The 27,110-nt window shown below is 39.6% G+C and overlaps 1 protein-coding gene across 15 annotated transcripts in view; it reads right to left on the reverse strand.

The window, feature by feature from the left end:
* The window catches only part of LOC132368248 (contactin-associated protein-like 3), a 256,094-nt gene that overhangs the window by 92,002 nt on the left and 136,982 nt on the right, over positions 1-27,110 (reverse strand). For all 15 annotated transcript variants that reach the window (XM_059927028.1, XM_059927026.1, XM_059927030.1 and 12 more), the window contains one exon: positions 7,950-8,097. In XM_059927028.1, the coding sequence (XP_059783011.1) occupies positions 7,950-8,097 (148 nt within the window). The remainder of the gene's footprint in view (positions 1-7,949; positions 8,098-27,110) is intronic.

Genomic DNA, 27,110 nt, shown 5'->3' on the forward strand with positions numbered 1-27,110 from the left:
AAAAAAAAAAAAGAAGGAAATAACATAAAACAATAGTTTTCAAGATATTTGACTTCAAGCAATAAAGGAGAGTGATGTTGCAGAGAAGAGAGACAGACAAGATAAGCCCTACAACTCCTTGGGGCACTGCATTAGAGAGTTTCCATCTCACAGAGCAGGAAGGAGAAACTGGGGCAAAGCCCAGCAGATTCCCTGAGTAGAGGAGACAGAGTCAAGAGCCTGGTAAGAACAAAGCATGTGAAGTCCATAGGCAGAGGTTGGAGAGGAAAAAATGAACACTGGTGATCTGCAACACTCCCCTCTTGAGCTTTCAGCAAAGCACTGATCAGTGTATGCAAGTAAGGAAACTCATCAATGCTGGGAAAAGAACCATCTGAAAGGATTAATTGGGAAATAGTGCTAACATGCACATGGGATTGGGAATAGTGCCCATTCATATCATCCAGACTGGAAACCTCATAGCTCATTGTCCTTGGTTAGAGTACTCAGAAGGGTCTTACCTCAGTAGTGAGCCCTAGACTAAACACTGTTCTGGTGTGAGCTAACGAATTTTAAAAGCAAGACCTAAAAGGATCAAATCCCCTTCAATTCAGTGTTTCCTGAACAAAGCTCAAGCATATAAGAATACAAAAATATCCAATAAGCTAAAAATCAAAATGTCTGGCATTTAATTGAAAATTTCCAGGCATACAAAAAAGTATGACTCATATTAAGGAAAAAAAATCAATTGAAACTTACACAGAATTGACACAGATTATTATTAGCAAAGAAAGACAATAAGGTAGTTATTATAACATCCAACCATATGTTCAACAAGTCAAATGGATACACAAAAGATACTAAAATTTGAAAATTTCCATGTCTGAGGTGAAAAAATACACTGTATGGGATTACTGGCAGGTTAAACACTGCAGAAGAAGAAATTAGTGAACTTGAAGCCAGCAATAGAAATATTCTGAAAGGAAATAAAAGGGAAAAATGATAATTTAAGAAAATAAATAAAACATCAGTGAGGTGTGTGACAAAACAAAATCAAGCAACCTAATATGTGCTTTAACTCATATATGTGGTAATTGAGTCCCTTAAGAAGAAGAGACCAGGGACGTTAGAAAAAATATTTGAAGAAACAATGAATGAAACTTCCCAAATCTGATGAAAACTATACAACCACCAATCCAAATAGCCTAATGAACTCCAAACACGAGGAACAGAATAAAACAAAACGAAAGAACATCAGAAACAAATTGCTCAAAACCTTAAAAGCAGCTAGAGAAAAAAAGATATGTCACACTCGTAGAAACATAGACACAGATGGCTGCAAATTTCTCGCCAGAAGAAAAGCAAGTGAAGAAACAGCAGAGCAATATTTTGAAAGTACTAAATGAAAAAATGTCACCCTAGAATTCTATATTGTGTGAAAACAATTTACAAAAATGAAGGTGAAATAACAACTTTTTTCAGACATACAAAATTTGAAAGAATTTCTCACCAGCAGATCCACACTACAAGCAATATTAAAGGAAGTCTTTGAGGCAGAAGGAAAAGGATACATGGAAATATGGATTAATACAAAGGAATGAAGAATACCAGAATTTACAAGGAAATTATCATGTAGATTTTAAATGTCTTTTAAAAATAATTGAAAGGGTGAGACTTCTAAAATGGCTGAGTGAGAAGCCCGGCAAATCCTACCTCTCAAAAGCAATGATAAAACTTGAAAAAAAAATGTTAAGGATAACAACTGAAGGACACTGGAAACTGACCACAGACATACAACAGATCTAGAAGCATACATTCAAGAAAATCTACTGAACCTCAATAAGGACAGTGGGAATCTGTGTTCTTTCAGCTAGAGGCTGCTCCACCCCCAGCCCCTCGGCACTGAACTTCTACCAGGGCTGCGTAGCCAAGCACATGGAAAATTCCTTCCCAAGGGACACTGCCAACAACAGCTATCTCAGTGACAAGCAATAAGGGAAGGCCAACATTGCAGCCAGCCTGAGAGTTCAATGCTGTTGGGGGTAAAGCACTGACAGGCTGACCAGCCAGACACTTAACAAATTTAGAGGAATTTGGAGGAACCAAATTTGTACCAGCGGTCAGGGAATACATCTCTGAGGAAGAGATATTTAAGTGGAGACCTGAATGATGGGATGTGGACAGACAGGTGAAAAACTTGGGAAGAAGCATTTCGAGCCAAGTAAACCACTTACGCAAAGAAAAGAGTTTGTTGGCAAGTCTTGAGTTGCATTATGTGGGTGAGTTGAGTTGGAGAGATTTGAGATTACTTAGGGTATAATTTGGAGAGAGCATATTCAGAATTTGATATTCTTTAGATGTGTAGGGACACATGTGTCAAAGGTGACTCCCATGTCTCTAGTGTAAGTTCCCGCGAATGATGGAATCATTAGCCAAGACCAGCAAAACTAGAAGAAGAATAGGTTAAGGGGTGGGGTGAATCAGGTCAAGAAAGCAATTTGAAACTCACTAAGTTTTATGTACTTGTGAAAGAACAATGTTCCTGATAAGAGATTGATTCCGTTTTCTTAATAATTGGTCCTATTGTCCAACTCTGAGGTTTTTCAAACATCACAGGTCATTTCAGGATTACAATTCTGGTAACAAATTATAACATTTTAAATGCCTAGAAATTATTCCTTTAGACTAATTTAGTTACTATAACCCACTTTGTTCTGCTGCACTTTATTAGGTGTGTATTGGTATGTCTTTCAATATTTACTTTAAGCAAAAGCCTTACATGTATTCCTTTAGATGCAATAATTTGGGAGGTGATTAAAAATAAATCAGTGAGTAATTGTGTAATAACTTTAATTGAAATTAAATAAATTAAAATAGCACTAAACAAATGTCTATTATATACAAAAATATGAGAGGCTGTTCTGTTTCATATGATTTTAGGGTTAATATTATTTTAACTTTAATATTTTTCTACTTAATATCAGATAAAACCATAAGGCTATATTATCAAAGTTTAGCAAAATTTATCGTTTTTACCCTTAGATAAAAATCTATCTTCTATTTATACTTGAACATAAATTGAGAATGAGAAACCTATGCCCAAGTTTAGCTGGTCTACAAAATATTGACATTTCCCCTCACCTGCACTGGCTCCTTAGCACCTGGAGGACAGAAATTGTGCCTTACTCTTTTATTCAGTGGGGGGCCTTGAATGGGGTTAAAGTTCTGTAAACACGTACTGAATTGAACTGACACTTTTTCTAATTGAGTTTGAGTATTTTCTACTGTTGCCATAATTGGAATGGATAATACAGATCAGTGTTCTCTCATATGACTAAAGACCATTATTAACTTCCAGAGTTTTTCTTTGTCATGGTGACTATTTCTCCTTTCATCCTATGTTCTTCTGTTCCTATTAATGCATTTTCAAAGCTGAAATCTACTTAGAGCAGAACCAGTACTGAACAGAAGGAAGTTCCATATGCAGACTTTTCTCTTGATATTCTCCCTAAATATTTCAAAATACACATTATTTTTATAGAATGTTAACAACAGATTTATAAATATTGACACATGTTGATGCTGTTATGTAAAACCTACATTTTTTTCACTGCAACAGTCTATGTATTCTTTTTTTTTTTTTATTGGAGTATAATTGCTTTACAAAGTTGTGTTAGTTTCTGCTATACAATGAAGTGAATCAGCTATATGTATACATATATCCACTCCCTCTTGGACCTCCCTCCCCACTCCCATCCCATCCATATAGGTCATCACAGAGCACTGAGCTGAGCTCCCTGTGCTATATAGCAGGCTTCCACTAGCTATCTATTTTACACATGGTAGTGTATTTATGTCAAACCTAATCTCCCAGTTCATCCCACCCTCTCTTTCCCTCCTTGTGTCCACACGTCTGTACTCCACATCTGTGTGTCTATTCTTGCTCTGCAAACAGGTTCATCTGTACCACTTTTCTAGATTCCACATATATGCGTTAATATGCGATATTTGTTTTTCTCTTTCTTACTTACTTCACTCTGTATGACAGACTCTAGGTCCATCCACATCTCTACAAATGACCCAATTTCATTCCTTTTTATGACTGAGTAATATTCCATTGTATATATGTACCACATCTTCTTTATCCATTCATCCGTCAGTGGACATTTAGGTTGTTTGCATGTCCTGGCTATTGTAAATAGTGCGGCAATGAACACTGGGGTACGTGTGACTTTTTGAATTATGGTTTTCTCAGGGTATATGCCCAGTAGTGGGATTGCTGGGTCATATGGCAGTTCTATTTTTAGTTTTTTAAGGAACCTGCATACTGTTCTCCACAGTGGCTGTATCAATTTACACTCCCACCAACAGTACAAGAGGGTTCCCTTCTCTCCACACTGTCTCCAGCATTTATTGTTTGTAGATTTTTTGATGATGGCCATTCTGACCAGTGTGACGTGATACCTTATTGTAGTTTTGATTTGCATTTCTCTAATAATTAGTGATGTTGAGCATCTTTTCATGTGCCTCTTGGCCATCTGTAAGTCTTCCTTGGAGAAATGTCGAGTTCTTCCGCCCATTTTTGGATTAGGTTGTTTGTTTTTTTGATACTGAGCTGCCTGAGCTGTTTGTATATTTTGGAGATTAATCCTTTGTCTGTTACTTCGTTTGCAAATATTTTCTCCCATCCTGAGGGTTGTCTTTTCATCTTGTTTATGGTTTCATTTGCTGTGCAAAAGCTTTTATGTTTAATTAGGCCCCATTTGCTTATTTTTGTTTTTATTTTCATTACTCTAGGACGTGGGTCAAAAAAGATCTTGCTGTGATTTATGTATTCTTTTAAATAAACACAAGATTTTAAAACAGGCAATTATATGTTCTATTCCCTTCTTCTATTCCCTCTTAACCAATTTGATTTTCAATGCCTGATTTGACACAGGACTACAGTGCCACATGGATGACTGATAGACCCCCATGGGGCTTACCATTCTGTGCATATCTAGTCCACGTTTCTAACAATTTATGCACTCTTTCTCTCCTTTCTTCCCTACTCCTTTCCTGTCTTCCTTCCTTCCCTCTCTTATTCAAACAATAAACACAGTGATAAACATAAAATTACATTACAGTAGTGGGGCTAATACAACACAATATGACAAAGGAACACTTGAGAATGACATGGAGCACGAACATGGGGAGACAAAGTAGATGGCAGAAAAGAAGGGACAGAAGAGACCCAAAAGATGACTAACAACCTCGTTAAAGAAATGAGGGTGGAACTGGGGATAATTATTCAGATGTGCGGGGCTTCAGATACCTGTGTCAAGGATGTCAACTTGGAATTGGTCACAGTATGTAAATGTTATTGAAAACTTAAGAAAGTGGATTAAAACTCAAAGAGAAACCCTTTTAGAGTGGAATACAAAGCCTAGAACAAGTACATAGGGAATGTTGACACTGGATGGAGGGGACTGCTAGAGAGGGGCGGGGTGAGGGAAAGTGAGGAACCCCATGCCAGACACTAGCCTTGGTATGCAGGTCAACAGGGGCTCTAAGGAGACCCCATGCACTCCATTTCTACTCTAGAAATGGGGGAAGGGCTTTTCAGTTAGTGAAAATATATATGCCAAGCCAAGAAGCCATGAAAATCTGCAATTTTTACAGGAATAGTAAATATCATTATAAATGGAATGTAAAGAGATGAAACTGAAAAGAGAAGTTGCATATAAGAGACATTAAATGCCAAGATAAGCAATTTGGACATTCTCTCACTATCAACAGAGCAGTGGAAATACACATCAAAAAAGATAGTAATTATCACTTTGAGCTGTAAACCATATCACACTAAATTACTGCCAAAAATAAAAATGAAAAGTGCTGCACTTGAATAATTATTAATAATAAGAATGAAGACAAAACAGAGCCACTACTATTGAGGAATGTATTTTGTGTTGTTTTACAAATAGTGGTGATTATTTTCTGTTTGCATTTTTATGCTAGGAGTCCCTTAAGCCCAACAGCTCGTGTTTGCTCAATTTAGGATGCACGCAGGTTCCATGACAGCTGTACAGCCAACTGGCCCTTCAGGGGATCAGACACGCAGCTTTGATCTTCCTGGTACCGACCTCTAACCCAAGAAACTAGAGTAATATCTCCTCACGAAGAACGTCAAGCTAATGGCAAATCCCCATCAAACAGCACGTTCTGCTTTGAAGTCAGTAAACCTCAAGTTATTTCCAGAGTAATGGGAAAAGGAGACACTAATTTCATGGGATCAAAGAGAAACACTAAATATCAGGTGTCCTAGCCATTGCAGCAGTGAGCACACCAAAAGATCCCAGAAACAAAAGAATGAAAGTTAATGATCAATGGAAAGAGGGAAAATAGATTCATAGCAATGCAACACGATCTATGCTAAATGTTCCATGGACTCATAAACACTAGAGAGCAGAGGCGGGGTTAGGAAGCAGAGCCAAAGTGGGACAGGTCATTAGGAAGGGGTATGAAACAGAGGCTGAAGGTGACCCTTGAATATGGGATGGGTGGCTTGGTGAGACTCACCTCCAGAACCACCCATTGTCTGTTGGGTTACCAAAGTGGAAATGATACCATTGCTATTAAACAACTCATGTCCACCCCTATCCCTATCCCTGTACCACGAGAACACTAAATTCCTGCTCCCACAATTTATATATGCTATTTCTTCCTACAAGCACCATCCCTGCCTCCTGTCTCACTGCCCATGCCCTCTACTTTGAAAACCGACTGCTGGAAAGTTTCCTTTTCTCACCCAACTGACTGAATACTCTATTCCCCATGCCCCATGTTCATGTTACAACATTTTATATTTGTTTTGTACAATTTTATGACTTCTCATAAAATCCTGACAAAGAAATAAATAATTTTAGAAGCATCCCCCACATCTAATACAGTTCTCTGCAAATAAATAAATTCATATATGACAAGTGAGGGAATAAAGAAATCAATGTCTGAAGAGTGTGGTAGTTATGAAAACAAAATTAGGAAAAAAGACAGATAGTTTTAAATCTTAGATTCAATATGTAATAGCTCCAGAAACTTCTTAATTTCTCCAAGGTTCAGTTTCTTCTTTCTCTGAAGCAGTGAGATTACTACTATACTGAATTCATTTGGTTGGTGTGGGAGTTGAATGAGAAAATGTCTGTAGGAGGTAGGATCTGACACATTAAATATCCTGTATACGGTAGATTTTATGGTTACACTTTTCTGCAAAGTTAATGGTCTGATCAGGTACAGAATGAGGTGTGATCAAAAACCCAAGATGTTCCCATCCAACTTATTCTTTGGGTTATTCTCCAGTTTTCTAGAATATTGTTTTTTAAATTAATTTTTTCATTTTGTGTTAATTTAAGAAATACCAGTATATTCTGGACCTTCAAAATGGCAGCTGTAGAGTTGATCCCCTATATATTTCACTGAATGCTTTTATGCTCACGTTTATGCTCACATTGGCTGCCAGCTCTTTTACTTTTATCATCAGTGGGGAAAAGAGGGAAGACATAATACATAAATGATATTCAAAAGAAGGTTCCACAGCGATGCAAGTAAAGTAGAGGGAAAAGTGAGTCATCATGGGGAACAGGGAACACGCACTCACCTGTGTTCCCACAGGAGGATCATCCCAGTGTCAGAAGACGGCACCATCAGTCACAATATGTAACTGTTCTTGATTTGAACTTTGTTCATTCTATGAACTGCCTGCTATGAAACAGATATTCTGCTAAGCTCTGCGAATCTAAGATTCTAAGGCTCATTTCAGGTCCTCCTCTGAATTCAACCTTAAAATAACTATAATATTATCAAGACTTTCCATAAACCCAGTTCTACATGCACAGGTATTTAAAAGGTTGAAGAAGTCAAGTTCAGTTTTCAATTTGGTGTTTAGAACACATCACTCCGTCATCGATTTCCATCGGGGAATAAACACCACTTACTGTATGCACATCCATACACTTCAATCCTCATCCCAATCCTGCCCTTGGGATTCCAGGTTAAGGGGAGGAAGCGCAGGAATCTGGCTTCGAAGGGAGGCTGGAGTCTGTAGTGCACCACGCTGTCTGCATTTGTGTTTCCTGGGAAACCCTGGGAGAAAATGGAGAAGGCGTCAATGTGTCTGCAGAATATCTTCTTCCTGTTGTCACTTCACATGCTAATGAGCGATCAGTGCTTCATTTTGTTAATATGCAAATGGATACTTGCTTTCGAGAAACTCTGCTAACATTTAAGAGGGATGTGACAACCTCTCTTCAATGCCTGGATTAGTGACCATCATCTAAATTTTCCTTATTTGCAGGGTAGTTTAAGTTTCAATGGCAAAATTAAACCAGCTATAAACCTGCTACTTTTGAAGGCTTGCTTTTAGAAAGTTACTCATCCCCTAAATCATTTCCTAACCTCCAAGCAATCAAGACACTCACAAGCAACCTCACATTCAGGACAATCAAGCACAATGGTAACCTGCAGGCTTTGCGATAAGAATCCTAGATCCAAAAATTTGAGATCTAGGGGGGAACCTGATCAGTGTTCTAGTTCAAAACCGGTAACTTATAAATGCAAAACTCAAGCCTGAGAAAATGAAAAGATTCTGTGGAGGCAGGACAGCTATTATCCAGCATGGCCAGGACAAGATCCTGGGGCTTCGGATTTCAATCCCTGTGTTCATTGTGTGTTGTCAGGCTGCCCCAAGTCATCAGCGTTTAGAGAAACATATCAATGCCACCTGCTACAAGACAGAGGTGTGCTTTCTTAGCCGCAGTCATTTGGCTTCATGCTAGAAGGGGTCAGCATGAGAGCAAAGAAACTTGTTATACGGAGTGTGACTTCTTTTTCATGGTGTTCTTTTTAATGTAAATATCAGCAAGAAGGGAAAACAAAGAATGCATGATGTTGTTGTACATATAGCATCTTAACAGAAAACGTTGCCCCATCCAAGACCGGACCAGTTTAAGCTCTGAAAACAGAGTAAGGGCTCTCAGGTATGGGTCTCTTCTGAAATCTACTGTCAAATGTAAAAACTATCTAAATTTCACCAATTTTTTGGAACCCACAGTGAAAACATAAAATGTAGTATATTTTGGGATGGGTCACCTTCAAGTTCTGCACTCTTTGATTTCACAAATTTTTATTATCCAGAAGTCAAAGGTGTTCACATGATAGTTCTCCATTTAATAGTAATAAAATTAGGGAACAAAAGGGGTCGATGCTTTCTCATGCTCACTTGCACTAGGGGGACAAACCCACCTACCTGCCATGCAGTTAATACAAACAGCCAGATACAATTACACAGCCCAGGAGCAAGACTCTTTAGTTCTACAAGAAATGGTGCTTGCCTAGTTATTTAGCTTTGTGAAATGCTGAGCCAGGTTTAACAACCAGACCAAACAAAGCCAGTAATCAAGTTTGTGAATCATGACCACCAGGGAGATTTCCTTGGTATAAATAGATGCAACTAAAAAAACCCAGAAAACTCAAATGTAATGAGAGCGCGTGTCCCAGACGTTATAAAGAAAATGGTTAGATTATAAGCCTATAAAATTCCTTGCACTGACTCATCAAAATTCCAGGATAGAGAGTCTTGTTCCTACTTTACACATGAAAATGCTGACTTCCCCAAGGTCACAGAGGTAACAAGATGGAGAAGGATTTTGTGGAAGCTGGTTGCCACAGGTTAGCTCTGTATGGGACGGCCTAGTCCACTGTTGAAACTCTGAACCTAGAGTAGGGCTGCTGAGGAAGCACCGGTGGCTCTTCGCTTCCATGCAGGACTTTTCTTCCTGTTCCTACGAGCTTCATTTTTTCACATGTTAGAACAAACTTCTTGGTTAATGAATGAAACACCACCATGGAGGCACTCAATCATTTCTCTTGTTCAATGAAAGTGAAATCTTTGACCTACATCATCTTTTCTTTCAAGTGTTAACAACCGTTGTGCCAATATCAAGTAAGCAAGCTCTTTTCACTGCCTCTATGCTCCAAAGAAGAACTCAAGAATGTCCACTCCCTGTCTTTACACTGGACCCCAGGCTGATGTGGGTAGAAGCAGCGTTTTCCCAGCTCCACCGCTGCCTAAGGCGTGGCCTTAAGCTGGTAATATCTGCTGCAAGTCACAGTTCCCTCGTCTACAAAACCAGTTTGGTAAAACCTGCTTTAAAGATTTGAGTACGAATTAAGTGAGATAATGTCTGAAATGTAACCCACCCACTGCCCACCTGGAGGTAAATGCTCCAGGAGTGGCGGATGCCCTGCTTGTGGCCGTGGCTGGTGTTTTGGTTATTACTGGTGCATTTGGTAGAGAGACCTCATCTGTCAGACTCTGCATCCCGTCTTTACATTTAATCTCAGGTTCAATGTCCAAGACCTCCAGATAAACAGTCAGGAGAGGAACATTGCCTCTTACATTTGCTGCAATTCTAAGGTTATAATTCAAGGTAAGAAGTAAAATTGATATTTATTTTAGTAGCTGACAAAACTTGTAAACCTCAGCATGAACTACATAATGAAATTATTTCCTAGGAATGCTACATAAATTGTTTTATTTTCCTTATATAATATTACTTCTTTCTGAAGTATTTTGTTTATTGAATACAAACTCTGAAAACTGTACCTCAGCTTGGTGTGATGACAATGCCCTACAGCAAAAGGAGTTTCTCTTTTTGTTTTAATGATATTTAAGACAGAATACTCATTTTTTTTTTTTTGAGACAGAGTACGCTTCAAGAAATATTTCAGGTGAGAATAATCGATGTTAATAGTATATGAATAGAGGAGATGAAGAACACACTCTACAACTTCTGAGATCTGCACACAAAACATTCATTATATGTGATTTTAATCACAATCAAATATTTGAAATGTATGTACCTATGTATACATATATGTATACCTATATGATTATCTTAATTAATTCTAATTTCAAGAAATTACATTATTTTTGTCCTATACAGAACTATCAATAGTTCCTTTGAATATAAATAAATGATACATTTTTTTAAAGATACAGAAATTTAAATGAAATGAGTTTGGAGTAGAAGGGATCTCTACTAGCATGCCACTCAGACATTTGGGGCTTATTACTGAAATAATCTCATATTTTTTACTAAGCTAATGTTTATCTTTTAAAAATGTGGCATTATCTATTATTTGGATTATATAATTTTGCTTTGGTGTTTCTAGAACAGACATAAATGTACAGGCTGAGCATAGAATGTCGGGAACAAAGGCCCACTCTTGCTTTGTTCTAACAAGTGAAATAATGAAGCTCGTAGGAATAGGAAGAAAAGTCCTCCATGGAAGCGAAGAGCTACCAATGCTTCCTCAGCAGCCCTACTCTAGGTTCAGAGTTTCAACAGTGGACTAGGCAGTCCTATGCAGAGCTAACCTGTGGCAACCAGCTTCCACAAAATCCTTCTCCATCTTGTTACCTCTGTGACCTTGGGGAAGTCAGCATTTTCATGTGTAAAGTAGGAACAAGACTCTTCTATCCTGGAATTTTGATGAGTTAGTGTAAGGAATTTTATAGGCTTACAATCTAACCATTTCCTTTATAGCATTCCTCTGTTAGCTATTACAGAATTAAAAAAACAAAGCAACAAAACTCTTCGCACTATTGATCACCAGAACCACTTCAGTTTGATGTAGACTCAATAGTCAATAGCTTAAGGACATCACAATCGAACATTTTATCCACTATCAAGAACAAATATTGTTTGATAAAGTTTTCAGTTTCTACAAGCATGTTTTTTAGCTACATGCGAAAGTGACTAGAGTCTGTGGCTTGTGGTCCACTCACATGCTATAAATGTATTTCCAAAATAATTTATTTAGAAATTGATGATGCTTCTGAAAAGCTGCCAAGTCCTCATTTAGCTTGTTTAGCAATCACATCAGTGGCATCTAAACAATCATGAGAAAGGATCGGTATGAGGCCATGGTTTCTGGTGTAATGTTGAGTCATCACAATGCTGTATTGAACGACCTTCAAGATGCCTATAATGCATTTATCAGTTTAAGTTTGAAGTATTTGTGACTTAAGAAAGACTTTTACATCAATTCTTTACTTCAAAATGTGAGAGGCACTGCTTATAGCAATAGGTCTCAATGCATTAAAAATTAATGAAGATTGTCTCTACTCTCTGTCACTAGGAAATCAGGGATTCATAATTCAAGCACACTGTTAAGAGTATTTTACCACCTCTGAGGTAATAAGGGGTAGGATGTTGTTGGGATTAAAAGGGCACACAGAAATCCCCATGTTCTAATTCTGGCCTTTTTAATTGCTGGACCGTGAAGATCTTAGACAAAACATTTTATCTTCCCAACTCTAAGCTTCTTCATGAGTAATGTGGGAACAATAATATGTATTATTGTTAAAAATAATAATACTCTGTTCCTGTTATTTCCAGAGGTTCACAAACCATGAAAAAGTATACTAAAATTACTTCCTATAATGAGACAGTGAAAAAGTTGTACTAAATTGCTTTAAAGCAAATGGTCTTGTTAATTATTTTTAATATTTTCTTGAACTGCAAAATACTACGACATTGATACATGAATAAACTTGAGGAAAGTATCCTTTCACTTTAGTTTTATCAAGTGAACTAAAAATTCAGTAATACAGTTTGTGATGCCAAATATGTGACCTGGAGGGAGTCACTCACTCTTTGAGACCTTGTTACAGGGAAGAACCAAATCTGACTACATGTTGAATCTGTTTCTTTTACTTTAACCTTTGCCTTCCGCTGCTTTTGTTCACTAAAAGGATACTGTCTGTACATAATGGCCTGCCTCGGGGAACCCTGTTCCTCTGCCTGAATGTTAAACCAAAGTGCCTTTGTTCAGGGAAACATACGGACTCTGTCCACCTGCGGATGGCTGCAATTAAAAAGAAATTAACACATCCCCTCCCTGAGGCTGGCCATTCCAGGGGATATTCGCAAAACTTATGGCCCTTTTACTTTACCCCCTCATCTCCTCCCCATCTCTGTGCTATAAAAGAAACTGGCATCCAAACCCCGATAAGATGGTTATTTTGAGACTTTAGTCCGCCTTCTTCTCGGTCTGCTGGCTTTCCGAATAAAGTCGTATTCTTTCCCTCAATGCGTCATGTCTGATTTACTGGCCTGTCGTGCGGCAAGCACAGCAAGCTTGGACTCGGGAACAACCTTCGTTTATCCGGATGCGGGTGCTTTGTACCAGGTGAACTCTAAACTTTTCCCTTCTGTAGATAAGGTTACCTCAACACGTTCCAGAAGGTAAAAGAATAATCTCTCCTTCTGCTTGATTAAAGTAAGCAAACATCTACCTAAAGTGCACTTAAAATATTTGCTTTCCAGACATTTATGTAATGTATTCCGCCATGAAATCTCAAGTTGTGGTCAATGTGTTGGAAAAAGTATGCACTTAATCAGTATTTCCAGTTTGGGTTTATGGCCTCTTGGTGGAAGCAAGTCAGGAGAGTCAAAAGCAGAGAGAGATAACCATCTCCGTGTGTCCCACCACCTTCTCCTACAGCAAGAGGGAACCCACCTGCCCCATGGCTGAGCACAACTACACCACACAGGAACTCACAGCGCCTGGCCCTGAAATCATCCGAAACCCAGGGCCAATGCAGATCTGTGAAACTGGGTCCTAAATGCTGCTTTTAATTGACATGCTTTTGTTATCTGTATTGTTTAGACAGCTGCAACGTAAGCATGATAGAAATATTATTGAAATCAAGTATTTTTCAAACACATTGCTAAAGTTATAGGCTTTTACTTTTTTTTTTTTTCCCTCCTGCTTGAAATATTATTAATCTAGGATGGAACACAGCTCACCCTCCCTGTGCAGCAAAAGTACAGCTCAAGTTTCTCAATACTCTTTCTTTCCCAATCTTTCTAAATGATCAGGAAGAAAACATTTTAGAAGACATCTGGGAACATATCTTTTGCTGGCAAAGATGTTGAAAACAGAGAAAAAGTCAGAAAAAAATTACTTCCAATGACATCAAGACCGTATTTTGAAATTGTTACCGACCAGGGTTCTTGGCGTCCTTAAACAATAAAAATTGATCAAAGGCCAGACAAGAAATTCAGGCAAGGCTTTATTGGGGCCCCTGCTGCAGCAGGGGGAAGCGAGAACAAACAACAGGTTCCTTTGCTTGCGTGCTCCCTAAGCGGGGGCGAGCTTGCTGCTTATATGGCAGTGGTCCCCAAACCTTTTTGGCACCAGGGACCAGTTTCATGGAAGACCATTTTTCCACGGACCGGCAGGGGGTGGGGTGGGGGGATGTTTCAGGCAGTAATGTGAGCGATGGGGAGCAGGAGATGAAGCTTTACTCGCTCCCCTGCCACTCACCTCCTGCTGTGCAGCCTGATTCCTACCAGGCTGCGGCCTGGGGGTTGGGGACCCCTGTTATATGGCGTGAGGGCAGGGGTGTGTCCAGGGGTCGGGCCAGAAGGGTGGCTTAGGTGGTTTGCCCACCGCTTAGGTGGTGTTGTGTGCAGGGGGCACGTGCAGTACCCTGCTTTTGCTCTGGGATCTTCAAAAGTGGCAGTTGGGTTTTTTGGTCTCTTTGTATCTTTTGTCCAGAATTTGCCCCAACTGGGCGTGCACGTCGTTATTTTTAGTCCCATACAGTTTCTTTGTTATTTTGCTGCTCGAGGAGCGGTGTGTCGAGGTGCAAGCACTGCAACACTGCAGCAAAGGGCCCCAGGTCCCAGCAAAGGGTCCCAGGTCCCAGCCTGTCTCAAAATCAATATATGGCTGTTGAAAACAATACTAGAACACTGCAAATAAAAGTATGTTATTTGATACATGGCACAAATTTAGTTCTGACAAATGAATTGGCTTCTAAACTTCAAGAGTAACACAAAAGAAGAAAATGAAGTATGGTTAGTGTTATTAAGGAATGCCTCAAAGGAGTGCTGGGTAGTGGGCATATTCTATTAGCAGCTTCAAGGAATTAAATAAATTAATGAAATTAAAGGAATTAAAGTATTTAACTGTGAGTCTAGACTGTTTTAGGACTACTGGGAGAATAGCACTAACCCAGTGGCCTCCTGTATATGTTGAAAATAGTAATATGCAAATTGGGTCATTTGTACAAAATTTAGGAAGATTTCTCATTAAGAAGTTCCATTGACTTAAAGTGATACCAATATGTGTTTAGTTCAACATTAAACTACTTCAAATGGTAGGGAATTCCTTTAACCTACTGTTATGTTGAAGCCCTAACCCCCAGTACCTCAGAATGTGACTGTATTTGGAGAAAGGGTCTTTAAAGAGGTGATTAAGGTAAAAGGAGGCCATTAGGGTGGGTCCTAATCCAATCTGACTGGTGTCCTTACTAGAAGAGGAAATCTGGACACAGAGAAACACCAGGGAAGTGTGCACACGGAGGAAAGACCATGTGAGGACACAGCAAGAAGACAGTCATTTGTCAGCCAGGGAGAGAGGCCTCAGAAGAAACCAACCCTGCCAACACCTCGATCTGGGACTTCTAGCTACCAGAACTGTGAGAAAATAAATTTCTGTTGTTTAACCGTCTGAATGTGGCATTTTGTTACTGCAGCCCGAGGAAAATAATACTCTTAGCTTCTGGATTGGCCTGTGGTGGCCTTGCTGAGTGACTTGGATCGGTGAGTCCCTTACGGCTCAGCCACAATCCATTATACTCATGACCCTCAGGGTCTCACAAGGTTTGTATGCTAGGTGGGTGCCATGTTCGCTACCACTCTCTAAGTCTGCCTTATTTCCAAAGTAGTTTAAGTTTCTCCTCAGATCATCACTGACCAGTCTAGTTCTGGCAAGCAGAAGGCACTCGGTGGCATTGTTGAAATTCAGGAAGTTTTCAAGTTTAATTGTGTCTGCCAGTTGAATTCCTGGAAGAGTATGTGTCTGAGAAGGACCACGATGGTACCTCCTAGCTAACTCAGACCATCCTTAACCACATTCCACACCGTCCGTGCCTAACAGACACTTGTTCACTGACTCAATTTTCAGGGCCAATTGGTCATTTCTAGGCCTTTCCATTCTTTCTAGCGCAGGCTCCTTGTTTTCTCCTATAGAGAGGGCCAGTTCAGAGGTGTCCTCTATGAGTCACCACTCTTAAGGACTCAGGGAAATTACCCTGAGTCCTTATTTTTGAAATGTGGCATCACTTATTTTTGAAATGTGACAGATTAAGCGCCTTACTAGGGAATGAGCATTTCTTAGGTAATGAATGAAGGGCCTTGGTCGTGCCCTCCTCGGGAGCAGAGCCTCCAGAGCTTCAGAAGGACTTGGCGTGTTCTGTCCACCTTAGCGCAGGACTATGCTGGTATTTTCATGTAAGAAACTAAGGGTGTTAAATCAGATCATCTTATTAAAATAATAGAATATAAGATTGAAGGTAAGAAAGACTGAAGGAAAGGAAGAAAAAAAATCAGAACCAAAAGAGATAACAGTGATAACATCGCAGGCCTGAGTCACCATCCTGAGAAAGGCTTGCTGGTGTCTAGGCACCTGAATTTTGGGAGGGCTTTCACCACTCCCAGAACTGATAAGAGTGGCTCACTGCTGCCTAAGATGTTTATGCAAACAATGTGGTTGGTGCTGAACACTTGCTTTCCTTCTGGAATCTGGGATTTTGATATGTACCAGGGAGAGGGTGCCTACATGACCATCCCCCATAAAAGCCTGGGCTCCTAGGCTGAGGCTAAGCTCCCCTGGTTGGCAACATTTCACACATGTTGTCCTCATGGCTGGAGGACTTAAGCGTGTCCTGTGTGGTTCCACTAGCAGAGGACTCGAGGGAGCTTGCCTCTGGTTTCCTCCAGACTTTGGTCCACTTGCCTTTTCCTTTGTTGACTGTACTTTGTGTCCTGCTGCTGTAATAAATCACAGCTGTGAATATAACGCTAGGCTGATTCCTATGAGTCCTTCCAGTGAATCATGGAGCCTGGGAGTGGCGTGGCGGACCCCAATACAGGAGTGATCACAGAGAACTGCCAGAGGCAAAGAACCCAGAGTGGAATGCAGCCTGGAGACATTCCCTATAGGACACAAGTCACCTCCATGAGAACTGCACAGAACAAGCTCTTAAGATAGCATCCTCCTTTCCACCTGTCACAGATGGGCCTTTCATAATAACAGGAGATCTGTTCTGCATTTCCACACTTTCAAGTAACAATCACAGGTCACAGGAAGATGCGTGACACAACATACTTATATATTCCAAGCGCTTTATCTAGTAACAGGGCAACTCTACGAGGCTTTCTCAAGATTTGGCTCTTTCGGTGATTTCATTGCTTCTGAGAATGAGATTATTATCTTGCGCTCAATAAAACATACAAACAAATAAATGTGTTAATGTCTGTACAAACTGTTAGATTTGGGTAGACTAGTATAGGCTATGTGTGGTAGGATTAATTCTTAGATTTGCCAAAGTCCAAAAGAAGAGAACCAGGTAAGCATCAAACTTCACACTTGTCATCACAAGAAAAAGAATGTGTAACAATGTGAAGTGATGTTTGTTAACTAAACTTATTGTGGTAATCATTTCACAATATATACATACATCAGATCATTATGTTGTACACTTTAAACTTACACAGTGTCATGTGTCAATGACGTCTCAATAAAACTGGAAAATACATTTCACGCTAATGGTACACATCTTGAACAAAAATTCCATTTTTAAATAATTTGTGAGGAAGAGTGAAAGCCACTGAACAACTAAACCCTTCTGAGACATTCCGTATGGATTTTTAACCTCTTTCAAGAAGCTAACTGTCCATTTTAATATTAGGGAAAAGTAGACAATCCTGCAACAGTGGAATGAAAAATTCCTCCATTCAAAATTTTCTTCTCAAATCAGAATATTTAGATTTATCCTACACTGTGTTTGTAAGGGAAACATACTTACTACCACAAGATTTTGCTCTCATTTATGCAAAAAATAGCTCTCTTACAGTGTTTGTCACAATTTCGATTTCAGAGGAAGTGTTAACTTAAATAGGATTTAGCCAAATATGTTTAAAAATATGTCAAGATTGGGACTTCCCTGGTGGTCCAGTGATTAAGACTTTGCCTTCCAATGAAGGGGGTGCAGGCTTGATCCCTGGTCAGGGAGCTAAGATCCCACATGCCTCAGGGCCAGAAAAGCAAAACATAAAACAGAAGCAATATTGTAACAAGTTCAATAAAGACTTTAAAAATGGTCCATATGAAAAAGCTCTTTAAAAAAATATGTCAAGATCAAACAGCTGTTTTTAAACTAATTGTGTATTTAAAGCTGTTTTGGTAGTTTTAGTGACAAAATAGAGATGCTTTTTTCTCAGCATTTTAAATTTGAGTTAGCAATACTGTTAAACCAAAATGATTAGGGTCATACGGTTCACACTGTAATTTCAAAATTAACTCTTACACAAGAGAAGTTAATCTTAGAATAGGACAAAGAAATATATATTTGAAAACTAAGTTTAAGTAAATGTGAAATAAGTCCTTTGCAACATATAATTGCCATTTCCTAAGAAAAGTAAAAGGCTGTGTGTTAGTCAGAGCAGAGGTAAGACAATTCTCCATGGGTTTCTCACATTTCTGCACATCTTACAAACAGAAGCACCGACAGCCCTTTATTCTCAGCTATCTTTCCAAGGATGTTTATATAGAAAACAGCCTTGCAAGATAATGTCTTCTTCCAGAGGTAAGGGCAAGCATGCTTCCCTCCCAAAAGATTCTGATGCCCTGAACTCTTGTATTATAACCCACTGTGTGTGCAGGCATCCCTCTGGGCCTATCCACACAGCCCCTGTGTGACTCAGGGTCAAGGAGAACCAAGGCAAATATTCGGATGCCCATGCGGCTGCAGTGGTTTATGAGTAACCAAGTAAGTAATAGAGTCCTTTGTTTCTGACCCATAAGCTTCTGTCTTCTACCTGCATCCATGGAAAACGGCAGCTTAACTTCTTGCAAATAGGGCAAAATCTCAGATACTCCAAAGTTCTGAATGGAAAGATTAAAGTTCATCTCTCAGAAGACTTATTATAGAATGCATATGAAAAGGTCTATGACTAAATAATCTATTTATTTCAGGTCACTATGCAAACATTTATATATTTTAACATATTGATCTGCTCAATATGTTAAAATATATATGTATGTTTGTGCTCTTTTGTTTTTTATTGATGCATGATTAGAAATTCTTCTTTGTTTCCTTTTTAAAAATGGTATGTATTGCATTGTTTTTTGATAGAAAATAACAATGAAAAAAAATGTAGTCTGTGGTCTCACTAGTCAGAAAATCCCTGGTGACATAAAAAATAAATAATAGACATAGGCACACTTGGCTAGAAAATTCAAATAGTACAGAAAAGTTTAAAGAACACAGAAGCCACTCTTTCCAACCCAGCACCAACTTAACCATTTTTATGGTTTATTAAAATTGTCTGGGCTTCCCTGGTGGCGCAGTGGTAGAGAGTCTGCCTGCTGATGCAGGGGACACGGGTTCCAGCCCTGGTCTGGGAAGATCCCACATGCCGCGGAGCGACTAGGCCCGTGAGCCACAACTACTGAGCCTGCGCGTCTGGAGCCTGTGCTCCGCAACAAGAGAGGCCGCGATAGTGAGAGGCCCGCGCACCGCGATGAAGAGTGGCCCCCGCTCGCCGCAACTGGAGAAAGCCCTCGCACAGAAACGAAGACCCAACACAGCCAAAAATAAATAAATAAATAAATAATTAATTAAAAATGAATATCTGCTTAAAAAAAATTGTCTTTTACTTCTGCATTTACTGCTTCCCATAAATCCTTTCTTTTCAGATTTTCTGGTAGGAAACTCCACAATCTAAGACAGGGAAGGCATCAGGTTCCTGGTTTAGGCATGGTGGCCACCATCCCTCTGCCATGAGATCCTTCTCATCATTAACAATGTTCTAGGGAAGCTGCAGCTTAGGTTCCAGGCACTGGGGGAAACGTAAGCAAATACTTCCTCCTTCCTCTTCCCAACAGGGAAGTGTGCTGGGCCCACAAGACTCCAGTCCCTGTCACCTGGGGACACCCTCCCCTTTTCTCTTCCAAAAGGGAAAGAGAAAAAGATCTACCATGGCCCTAGTTAATCTTCTGAAGAGCAGATCAGGAGCTTATTTTTGCTTTAACCATTTAGAAGCAGGATCAACTGAAGTCAATATTGTGAACTGATTACCATTCATTTTTAATTAAAATGTGACATAATAAAAAGCATGCATCTCGTTAACTATATGTCACATTTGCTCAGCTCTAAATTTTGCTACACCATATTCTATTCATGTAATTTCAGTCTTTGAGTTTGTTTCTGCAGTAAAATTTCCACCTACATAAAATTTTACAGAATTGAAGAAACATGTTATGTGTACAGCCAGATCTTTATCATTTCGAAATGTTTATATCCATACTTCAGTATGCTTTGATGATCTTATTTTTAACCTCAGAGTACAGGTTGGACTCTTTAGATATGCAGATTAATCTATGATCTTGTGATTTCAGAGTCACAGGCAATGATGGTATCATTCACCAACCAATTGCTAGTGTCAGGAAGCAGACTTTTCTTCTGCCCTATTAGGTTTAGTAATTAGGGGCCTGCAAATTAAAATGACAAAAGATAGTTTAACAGGAGAAGAAGTTTATTCATATATATGGGAGCTAACAAGAAAAGTAACTATCTCACTAAATGTTTAAAGTTAGAGGTTTATATATCTAACTTAGCAGAGAAAAGGAAAGTGGAAGAAAGGACTTCTATTCTTTTAGAAGAATAAATGAACGATAAGTAATTTTGTGATTATTTTGTGTCTGCACGTTCAAGGGGTCTTTCCTTCTTCTATGCGAATCTCCCCAGAGAGGGGATTTGTGGTAGGTTTACTCTTGATTTCTCTCCTGCGAGTAGACCTGTCTTGAAGAGGGAATCATAGAAGCCTCATTTCTCAGAAATGTCTGCTTTTAGTCAAATAAGGAAAGCTCTTTCTGCATCTGTTGATTCCCAAATGTTTTGAGCTTAAAATAATCTCCATACCAACTCTGAGGGTCCAACTGGGTCTCTAGGCATTCCTCCCTATATGTCCTCACTTGTAATGCTGTGAGGCAGTGCCTACTCTACCTTGTACAGATAAGGAAACTGGCTCAGAAGGACTCAGTTACCTGCCCCCGGTGAACAACTAGCCAGTTTCAGAGCTGAATTATTACAAGGGACATCTGAATCCATAGCCCAGCCTCTTAGCCCTTTGAGACATGATCACTCAAGAGATCTTAGAGGGCTTCCCTGGTGGTGCAGTGGTTAAGAATCCGCCTGTCAAGGCAGGGGACACGGGTTCGAGCCCTGGTCCGGGAAGATCCCACATGCCGCAGAGCAACTAAGCCCGTGGGCCACAGCTACTGAGCCTGTGGGCCACAACTACTGAAGCCCACATGCCTAGAGCCCGTGCTCCGCAACAAGAGAAGCCACTGCAATGAGAAGCCCGTGCATTGCAACGAGGAGTAGTCCCCGCTGGGTGCAACTAAAGAAAGCCCATGCGTGGCAACAAAGACCCAACACAGCCAAAACTAAAATAGAACAACAACAAACGTTTAAAAAAAATAAGAGAGATCTTAGAGCTCATGTGATCCAACCCTCTTTAGGCTATTGAATAAATTTGTTTACCTCACTGTCAATCACTAAATGGGGGGTCTTGGACAATTTTCTCAGCCCATTTGTGTCCCGGTTTTTCCATCTGTAAAATGATTACAGTACTCACTTCAGAAGCATGCTTTGAGGAACAGTGCCAGGCACATAGTAAGTGCTAAGTATCTGCTCTTATTATTATTTACTTTATAGACATCAACACATTCTTATAAAATATTCCAAGACTAAGTGTACAGAGTAAAACATGTAAATCATCTCTTACCCACCTGCCCACCCTCTTCCCAGGGGTCACCATCAGTGGATGTGTTTCTAGTCCTTTACCATCATAGTCATACATATTTTTAATCTGTGCAAACACTCATGAGCTGTCTTCATGCATTTTAACAGAAATGGAATCATATTTTGCAAATTATTCTCCAACCTCCTGTTTCCATTTAAACCACTCAAGTCTTATAGATCTTTCCATGTCAGAACATCTCAGTGTTGATCATTCTTTTTTAACAGCTGCATGGTGTTATACTGAATGGACTTAAAATGATGTACCCTTCTGATATTGATAAGCTTCTAGGCAGTTGTGGGGCTTTTGGTTTTGTTTTTTTCATGTAGCTAGACAAGCCCTTAGTGATTATAGACATGTGGAAAAGCTAAAGAGAGCATGTTGTTCCAGAAAAGTTCACATTAATATACAGCAGAGACTCTTCTCTCATGATTGGCTTCTTGTCTCTCCAGCTCTGATAGATAATATCATCTAAACAAACATTTGGGGTTTTTTTTTTTACCCATTTCTAGTGGGGCTGCACTTTTGGTTCCCTAACAACTTGCAGCTTCTGATCTGGGCAGAGTAAAGAACAAAAATAAAGGTGATGGTGGAGCTTGTGCCTAGGATGACACCCACTGGACTGAGATAATGAAACAGCCACTGAATGAGGCACGTTTGACCCTGGGGATGTCAGAGGTTTCTAAGGGAGCTTTTAATGGGCTAGTATCACAGGGTCACTTTTTAAAAACAGGTTCTACTTAAGTTGGACTGCATCTTTCTGCATGTTTCTTTCTACCATCCTAGTTTCCTTCCAAACCAACGGGATGACAAACCATGCTACAATAACATGAACATGTCGGTTTACATGAGGGAGTAGGGAGTTTACCCGTATCTGGGGAATTCTGAAATAGAGACTCCTGGAGGCACTATTTCTACCTGAATGTTTTGCACATTGCTAACTAATCACTTCTTAACTGCATGAGAGAGGAGTTTTTCTATGTACCATTTCAAATCAGAATCCGATGGTATTTTACCATTAGGCAACAAAAGATCATCAGTTTCCAAAATTTAGGGAAATTTACAATAAATGAAAAAAAATTTTGTGCTAGCAAAAGTATCCAAGAGAGAAGAATCCAAGCCAGGAGCAAATATATTATCAAATTATTCATGAAATAATAATGATAATGATGTTGTGTGTTTGTGGAGAGCTTCCCATAAATGATGCCCTGAGCCAAGCACTTGGCTTAGATCACCTCACTTAATTGTCTCGACAGCGTAATCACTCTCACCTAAATATGAATTCAATCAGTCTGACTGGTTGAAATGCAAGGAAGAGTTCACTGATGTTCCCTGGTTTATAAAGAAAACTGCTTGTTATTACTTCTCTTCTGGATTATTTCACAGACATTAGATCGAAGTTTTAGAAGAAAATTCCCCATTTTAGTTTAGCAGATCTTCCCATGTTTTTATCATGTCTTAGCTATAAATATTTCAGAAATGCAAATATATAATGTAATATAATGTAATATACTCTTTACAAATAAGTAAAAGCAAAGATTTATCTCATTCACAAAACTGCTAAAAAAGCAAGATAGCAGAATTAATGCTTTAAACTTAACACCTGACTACTACAGGCTACTACAGATGAATAAACGTCTATAGAAGACAAACTACAGGGACTCCCCTGGTGGCGCAGTGGTTAGGAGTCTGCCTGCCAATGCAGGGGACACGGGTTTGAGCCCTGATCCACGAAGATCCCATGTGCTGCAGAGCAACTAAGCCCGTGCGCCACAACTACTGAGCCTGTGCTCTAGAGCCCGCAAGCTCTGCAACATGAGAAAGCCACCGCAATGAGAAGCCCGTGCACTGCAACAAAGAGTAGCCCCCGCTCGCCTCACTATAAAGAAGGACTATATGATGAACAGCATCAAATTTATAATCACTGGGCAAACCATGAGGTACGATTTGAAATATACTAGAAATGGTCAGTGTCTTTCAAAATATCCCTTCTAGTCTTCCCCATAGTGTCTAAGGGGCCACCATGGCATTGAAATATTGATTTACTGTGAATCTCAAAGACTTTTCAATCTTAAGAAGTGTCTTTCTGAAATGGAACTACCCTTTGTGGCATTCTTTTTTTAAAAAAATTAATTAATTAATTATTTTTTAAAATAGATCTTTATTGGAGTATAATTGCTTCACAATACTGTGTTAGTTTCTGTTGTACAACAAAGTGAATCTTTTAAGTCAGGGTCTCTCATCCGTTTATTCATCCAACAATATTACTTGCACCACAATTGCCAGCAGGCGCCGTGTAAGGCTCTGAAGAGGATGGGAGACAGAGGCAGAGCTTTCCTAGGAAAGCTCACATTTTCACCTCCTTTATTCTCACCTGAGAGCAGCTGACACAGAAAGAGCAGGAGAAAATGTTGATGTCTGAGTAGGTAAGAGGGAAAGGACAGAACACTCTCTTTGACCACCTTACTATGAGCTGCCATGGGCTGGCTCTGTGGACAGAACATAAAACATGTGGCAAGACTGTGCTGGGGTAAGTGGTTTCTACATGGACTATTTCTAAGACAGTGTTATGCTCTTACAATTTCTCACTTTCATTGTATAACTGTCTCTGCTCTGAGTACATTTCAGAGAAAAATCTTAGGTGAGCATTCAAGTAAAGCAATGACAATGTACTGCAGTGTGACCAAGCGGGTATTTTAGCGATTTATAATGATGCCTCTAACATATAAAATGCTCTACACTTCACAAGTTGGACTTGTTAGGAGGCAGATAAATTCATGAATGTGTGCAGTCTCTATTATATTTCTATCCTGGACTATTTTTCTTAAAGATTTTTATAGCTGCATAGGAGGTGATTTTAAGAAAAATACTTTGACTACTTTTTTCATGTTAAATACTCACTACAAATATTGTAGGAATATTCAAAGATAGAATTCTCCTGTTCACCTCCTGTCTTGAAGAAGCTTTTACTTTGTGTTTTTGAGTGACATAAAGTCTCTTTGACTTTGTGTTTGAAAGTGACATAAGTGTGGTAGGTGTCCTGATACAAGGATGGCATTTTCGGTTCCGTGCCTGTCTCTCAAAGGTTCAATGAAGCACAGAGGAGCAGGTGACTTCCTTACTGTTTCTGTGTGGGCTCTGCCTGTCCCATCACTGAGTCTGCCTGTCATCCTCGTGCAGATGGGCAGGCAGTTTACAGGCCCCATGGGGTCTGTGTCCTGGCTTCAATGTTGGACCCATTAGGAGAGCCCTGGGGGACCACATGAGTTGCCCGCAGGGTCCTACCTGAGCTCAGGGGAGCAAAGGGGGAGATTGAGGGCAGTGAGAGCTCTCAGCACCGCTGCCCCTGGGCTCCCTCCCTGGAGGTAGTGATGAATGCCCAGACCTAAGAGCCTTCTGTCCATGTTTGCTGCACATATAAACTTAGTGAGGCAGTGATGAATTTGTGGAGAAAAAAATATTTTTTTAAGTCCAAAGAACTAAATTAGAGTCCCTGACCTGTTGTGATTCCAACTTTGTATACATCTCTTAATCTCCATGAACCTCCATTTTTCTGCGCAAAAGAGAGGTAACAGTGATTGCCCTGACTACCTCCACGATGGAAGATGTATTGGTGTTTTACGTACAATGAAAAACTATACAGGAGTTCCATGGCCGACGGTTTGTAGAATGAGGCAAGGTAGAATAAAAACAGTGACAGAAGGAACAAAAACAGAAAGACGGGGTGTTCTTTTCTTTTAAACAATAATGAATTCACTGAGGAGTTTGAAAAGCTCCAGGAGCTGGGTGCTGCAGAGCCCAGCGGACACCATGGAAACCTCAGCGGGATGTCCAGTGTTTCAATGTTGCATCACCGTTAACTAATAGGAAGCCAGTTTCCTCTCCCTAACTTTCGGAGAACTAAGGATTGTATATTTCGGAAAATAAGGTTGAAAATGAGAATAAAGAGTGAAGATGATTGGATTGTAAATTTTTTTTTTAATTTCCTATTTTCCTGCTGCCTCAACACCCAGGGGACCAGGTGCGTGGGTGTGCCCAGGCTGCTTCCTGCCGCAAGATTCCCTTTTTGCCCTCCCCGACTGTGACCTAGACATTCCAAGAAACAATGAAATCTCCTCAAGCCATGTTTCTGCTCCACCCAGACTTGCCAAAGGTCCTCAGTCTCTCTCGACTCCCCACCTGCTAGGTGGCTGCTGAATGGTGAGGTGCGCCCTGTCTTCTCCTCTAGGACCTGTGAGTATAATAAACCCTGTAATTTCTTCTGCAGAAATATTGCAGTGGCCCTTAAAGACCCTACAAGGGGGACTTACTCCCCCATTTACAATGATACTGGCAGCAAATGGAATTTTAATTCCAAATGTATGCAGTTTGGGAAAGCTAGATGATTTCCTATACAGACTATCTAGAAGGTTCTGTTGGCTCCTAGACACCCAATAAGCTATTAGAGAGTCTGTTTCCCGGACCTTGGCTCACAATAGCTCAGTTTCTCAGGCCCCATCTTTATTTTCATTCTCCCCATTTACACTGGCGCTTATGACTGTCAGCCATGGTTTATGACTAATAAAACCCTATTGTGTAAAATGCAGTAGAGTGAGGACCTTGCACAACAGGTGATTTAGGCATAAGAAGCTATTCTTCTGCTATATTCTTTTAAAATACTGAATCATTTTTTAAAACATGAATTACAAGCTGTCAGGCATGTCAGTCATGTACATGCAGATATGCAACTAAAACTGTGCAGGTGTATCCCTCAGATTGTTTAGTGCTTACAATTTATTTTTGAAAGACATTTTGTGCTAAGTGAATGTAATCTAACGTATAATTTTGGTATGTTTTACAAAAGGGACAATCATACTTCCCACTATTATCATTTAATTAATATGAAAAGAGTTAGTTTGGCTTTTGCTCAATTTTGAATGTGATTTTTAAATCTCATTTTATTAATTTAGATGAACTATAGAACTGTGGTATATCATAGTATCAGCAATTCAGAAATCCTCAATGCAGTTTAACTTTCAACCTGTTCCAGGAGGATTTAAGGGCATCATAATGTCCCAGGGCTGTAAAAATTTGCTTGTGGATGTATTAACCATACGCTTATCTCACATACAACTTTTCAGTCTTAGAATTAATGGTTTTTGTGAATTAAAAATTATTCTGCAAAAATTAGCATAACTGTCCTTGCCTTTAAGCATCACTCTGGTGAGCTGG

Source organism: Balaenoptera ricei, chromosome 6 (assembly GCF_028023285.1).
Source record: "Balaenoptera ricei isolate mBalRic1 chromosome 6, mBalRic1.hap2, whole genome shotgun sequence".
In the NCBI taxonomy this organism is placed as follows: domain Eukaryota; kingdom Metazoa; phylum Chordata; class Mammalia; order Artiodactyla; family Balaenopteridae; genus Balaenoptera; species Balaenoptera ricei.